The following is a 5,792-nucleotide window of genomic DNA, read 5'->3' as shown; positions in this document are numbered from 1 at the left end:
AAAAAAGGAAAATTAAGCACTTTTTAAAAACACCCAATGAAAAAAGCACCTTTAAAGGCTTTTAAAAAAATTAAAATGGAAAATATGCACCTTTAAGCACTTTTTAAAAATGTTATGCACCCTGAGATAAATGTTAGATATACTGTATATTTTATAACTATAGGCTGTAAATTTTAGAAATTTTTTTAAAGCTAAAGTGAATTGAAACTAAATGGAACTTCATGTGAAACTCCCTGGCAACCAAAAATGCTTTACTGATGGCTAAACATTGGTAATAGATAGCTAAATATCCTGAAATGGCACGTGCAAAACAAATACGTAAAGTAACAATTGAAAAAAAATCACTTAAAACCTCATAAAACATTAAGAATAGAAAAGAACTAATGTTAAATGCTAGCCTTAGAATTCAAATAGCTGTCAGTATTTGATTAACTTTGGCTTTTTAGGTTAAACTGCTGATAGCGTCAATGCAGATAGACAAGTTGAAAGTGTTGAGAAAAAGAAAAGACAAAACAAAAGTAAGAAAAAGAATCAATGGGACTTTATACAGATTTTTATTTCTGAACAAAGAAAAAAAAACTCTATGAAAGAAAAACTCCCAGCGAAAAAAAATTAAATAAGTTTTTATTAAATTAATTATACTTACCATTATTATTTATAGAAAATATGTTGCAACTTATATCGTCACAGAGTTGGTGATAGAGATTAATGTCTAAAAATAAAATACACACAAATCATCACAAAACTTTAACTAAATTTCACATTAAATTACAAACTTAATCAAAATTGTTTCAGAGATTTAAAAATAATTAACACAAAAATAACTTCTAGAAAATTATATAATGTGATATGTCCACAGTTAATATAATAAAAAAAGGAAGGGCCTTTTCCTACCAGAAAAGGGCAATTTGACACTTGGCCAGACTCTTCTACACTTGGCCAGAGACATTTTAATATACACCCTCTCCCAAATAACAGATGTGAATATATCTAAGATTGAATGTCATACAAATTTTGACTATATAACTAGACAACATAAGATAAATCTTAATAGAATGAAGGAATGAAATTAAAAATTAAAGTTATCAATAACTAAATAAATCAAAAGTGGACCTTACATTAAAACTGGTAATTAAGAAAATTTTTCCATAAAAAATAAAATAAAAAGACAGTATTTTTATGAGATGATTAAAATTAAAATAACTTAATCCTTAAACTAAATACAAAATGTTTTTTAATTCATACTATTAATAAAAGTTTCAGATAATTTTATTTAATAATTTTCCCAAAATTATACTTAAAAACAGCTTTTAAATTTTTACTATAGCTCATTATGTTTCAAACATAGTACTTTTTTTTAAAAAAATCATTAATTTGAGTAATAATAATTATTTATTAAATAACATTCCCATAAATATTAAATAATGTAATTTTTATTACGTAAACAAGAAAATGCATTATAGGCAATAAAATTAAAAATTCAAAATTACAAGGTTGTTTAAAATACAAACCAAAATTTGATCTGGGTTGAGGTCGATTATTGCGTGTACCACCATACCTAGTGTCTGTTGAACCATAATCTGGAACATTTGTAGTGCGGTTAAAGGACATCTTATTACCTAAATAAATTATAGAAAGCATGATATATTTTAAGCAGGAGACATTGAATTATTAAACTAAACATAAATAATGAAATAAGTATATATTTTATTATCTATGTTGCATCTTTTTAAATTTTTTTTTTTTTATTAAGAGATAAATTTATAGAGGAAAAATCCTCATTTCATTACAACTAGTTAAATAAAATTCTAAAGAACAAAGATTTAATTTTCCCATCTGGTTCTCCAAATATTTTCTCTACAAATAAATGTAATATTTAACGCGAAATGTGAAGATTATTTCCTTTTTGCTTTATCAATCATTCTTAAAATTAGGTTTAATGTTAGGCAGTTGAATTCACAAGTTTGTGGAAGCTTTTAGTCAAGCACTTTTTAATATTACTATGCAATACTTCAAATTAAATAAAAATAAATTAATTTAAGGTTTTTGAAAAAGAAATGTCTTAAACTATAAGAATGAGAAAAAGAATTCTTGAATTCGGTTATTTTATTTTGAACTTTTGACAAGTATATGAAATTATTTGTAAATACATATCCTTTTCATAGTTTATTAAATGTATTACTCAATGCAAAAACTGCAAACATTTTTAAATTTTGTTACTTCTTTTATCATTGTAATTCTACTTAAATAATTTCACAAAAATAACTAAAATAATAAATAAATAGATTATTGGTTGAATAAAAACTTATCAGAGCTTATAAATCTGGTTACAAGTTTTAAAAAAATAAAAAGTCCTAACTTATGGGACCCTTGTGACTTTTCGATAGAATCCCATTTGAGAACCCCTGTGCTCCAAAAAACAAATCAATTGCTACACAAGTTATTTCCTAGATGTGTAACTTTCCATCATGTGTTCAGAATGAATTGCCCAGATAGCACAATTTAAATAGGTAAATTTTTGTTATAAGTTTAAGCCCATAAACATCCACAGCTTTAAGAAGAAAAACAAACATTACAACAATAAAATTCAGTCAAATTTACGAAAAATAGTTATTGTAAATTCAAAGCAATTAACAGAGTTCTGAACATTAAAGAGTTTTTTCTGAGTCCCACTATGTTGAAGATTATTCATTAGTTAAAAGATCAGAAAAACTTTGTGGAAAGAGTGATTTATTTAAATTAAAACCATTTAAAAGAGAATTTTAAAATAAGCTAGATAAATTCTTTTTTAGTTAACAGTGCTTATCACATTCATATCGGAGCAGTCTTGTTCTAAAAACCAAAAGTTCTGAAATTCGATGTCATTTCTTCTGCTTGCCTTTTGTGCTTCCATTCTTAAAAACTGCTTAACTTCTACTTCTACAAAGAATTCTTCTGTGTTTTAGTTCTTAAAGTTAATTTTACAGTTTTTTAATGTTTTTATTTTAAAAAGCGCAATGAACAAAATGTATGCAGACAACTTTAACCCATTAAGCGCCAAGTCTCCCATTTTGGGAACCTTTGTTCAAGAATTTTTTTCTCGCTGAGTAATTCACATGCATATTTTATATATTTTTTTATCGACTGTTGAATGTTTTTAGTTTTATTAGAAATTTTCACAGAAGGTTCGAAATGTAAATTGTTTTTTTAGAAATTGCCCAAATGTAATCAAAATCGCTTTTTTTACTTCAAATGAAAAAAATTTCAGAAAAAAAAATAATTTTTCAAGTCGAAAAATTTAAAAATATTGAATATACAAAACAATTGCTCTGTCATCATATAGTCGCCAACAAAATTTAAAAAAATTGATTTAGACCGATTTTATAGTTGTTTATTTAAAGAGGTCCCAAAATGGGAGACNACACAAGAAATACACACGAGAATCTTGATGGCCAATAAGTGTTTTTATGGTCTAAGAAAATATCTTAAGTCAAGCCTAACAAAATGAAAAACAAAAGTGTTACTCTATAAATGTCTTATAAGATCAGTGCTTACATACGCATGTGAGACCTGGACAGTGACCCGCAGAGATGAAAATATGATAGCTAGATTTGAGAGAAAAATACTGCGAAGTATTTTTGGTGGAATAAGTAAAAACGTTACCTGGTTTAGAAGATCAAACACGGAAGCATATAAAGAAATTGATGTCATTAAATTTATCAAAATTCAAAGGATTAAATGGGCAGGCCACATTATAAGAATGGAGGATAGCAGGACAACCAAAAGTTTTCTGTGCCAGGCCAACAGGTACAATAAAAAGAGGACGACCAAACCTAAGATTTTTAGACTGCCTTGAAAAGGACCTACAAATTTTAAAGACAATAAACTGGAGAACCTTGGCTAAGGGAAGAATGTCTTGGCATAGGCTTGTTGAGAAGGCCAAGGCTCATCCTGGGCTGTCGTGCCAATGAGAAGAAGAAGAATTTATGATATTAATTCAACTTATCAACCTCCTGAGTATATCTTATTTGTTATTCAGTATGTTATACATCTATCCTCAAAATATGCTAAAATCTGTAATATGTTTATGTCACCAGTCAATTGCTTTCATTGTTGCACACTAGAGTAATCATAAGAGTACATGTTTGTGCTAAGTGAAACTGCCCAATTTTGAAACTAAGTATAAATTTAAAAAAACATATAAAAATTGCCTGTAAGACATTACACCCTTCAAGATTACTCAATTATGTATCTTTTTTCCTTCATAGTTTATCGTGTGTTTCTGTTCCATCGTTGCCAAAGCTTGCATGATATTTCAAAAACAAAAACATTTTATAAATAAGCCATCAATAGGAAAAATACAAAGCTAGGTCATTAAAAAGAAACATACAGATTATGCCACCAACGTACTGAAACAAACACTTGTTATGGTATGGAGACGACAGGAGAACGTAGTCGTAAAATAAGCAAATGTAAAAACAGAGTAGGATATATAAAACAGAAATATTTTGGAAGAATATAAAAACCAAGATTAATTTGATGAACTTATTAAATTTACAGTAGTACGTAGAATAAGGAAACGTGTGAAATAATAACAATAAGATCTAAATCTAATTTTAACAAGCATGAAATACCAATTTTTTAATATTTGTACACAAGTATAAAGAAATGTAGAAACAAATACCAACTTAGTAAACACTTTCAAATTTCGTAAACATATCAACTTAATGACCAAAATCGAATCATTAGAGTCTTAATCAAGAATCAAATCTTAAATAGGACTAAAGGAAGTTGAGAATTAATTCATTTAGAAATAATATAATATATTTAACAAACCTTCAGGATACTTTTTTAATCAACAATGAATAGTTTTTAATCAATGAAATAGCAAATTACTTGCTACGAAGTTAAAAATTTAATCTCTTAAAATTTGAACATTTTTAAAGAATTTACAATCAAAATAATTACATTTAAAAAAAATTATCTATTATTTATTACAAAAAAGAAACTAAATACATGATCGTAATCAGGTGACAATGAATTACGATTAAAATTAAGATTAAAGAGTTCACTGAATACATTTTGCATTCGCTACATTGGAGGCGTATTTAGTCAGAGGAAAAAATTGATGCCAACATTATGGCTGCTGAGGAAAAGTCATGAACCAAATAACTTCAAGTTTATAAAGTACCTTGAGCCAATTTTTTCTTTTTATGGAATATTAGTTATCCTTTTGACAAAAAAAGCATTCGTTTTTTGAAACAGAACTATTTACTAATTCAATTATTTTTAGGTTTTAATTGTTCAACACCTTTACTCATTTTTTCCTATGAAGGAATTTTTTTACTTGTCTATACTAGCAAATTTATTCTCCAACTCGCCCTCCGATTACTTCGCATTCTTCATTTGTTTTCCTAGATCACCTAGATTTTTTTTTCCTAAAATCTAAATTTTTGCGTAGAATGTCTAGTTTTTCGTAATGAGGAACACGGTATTGTATAAAGTGAATTATGCGGAATAGCTTTAAAAAAACTTTTACTTAAAAAAAGCTTTTACGTCATTATCACTGTAATGTAACAAAGATGTATGAGACATGTACGATTATGTAACAAGTTACTTGGAAGTATCCAGTGAGGCGGAAGACGCTTTCGCACTCCGGGTGATTTGAATTATTTCGTTGGTGTAGTCATAAAGCTTAGAAAAATTTTTTTATTAGTATTATTCTTCACCTTCCTTTTTCTATATCAACCAAAAATGATCATTTGAGTGAATTGAAATGAGCATAACGCATTCAATGCTAAAAAAGAAAGCCG

At 27.2% G+C, this 5,792-nt stretch overlaps 1 protein-coding gene across 1 annotated transcript in view; it reads right to left on the bottom strand.

Moving 5' to 3' along the window:
* LOC107453341 (syntaxin 13) overlaps positions 1 to 5,077 on the bottom strand; it is a gene marked incomplete in the record, with an annotated part of 23,327 nt that extends 18,250 nt beyond the window's left edge. The window contains 3 exon segments of the mRNA XM_071177575.1: positions 647 to 712; positions 1,512 to 1,619; positions 4,816 to 5,077. Of these exon segments, the coding sequence (XP_071033676.1) occupies positions 647 to 712; positions 1,512 to 1,611 (166 nt within the window).
* Between the last annotated feature and the right edge of the window lie 715 nt (positions 5,078 to 5,792).

Source organism: Parasteatoda tepidariorum, chromosome 2 (genome assembly GCF_043381705.1).
Source record: "Parasteatoda tepidariorum isolate YZ-2023 chromosome 2, CAS_Ptep_4.0, whole genome shotgun sequence".
NCBI lineage: Eukaryota > Metazoa > Arthropoda > Arachnida > Araneae > Theridiidae > Parasteatoda > Parasteatoda tepidariorum.
The sequence above is the reverse complement of the archived record's forward strand: the minus strand, read 5'-3'. Positions and strand labels throughout refer to the sequence as shown.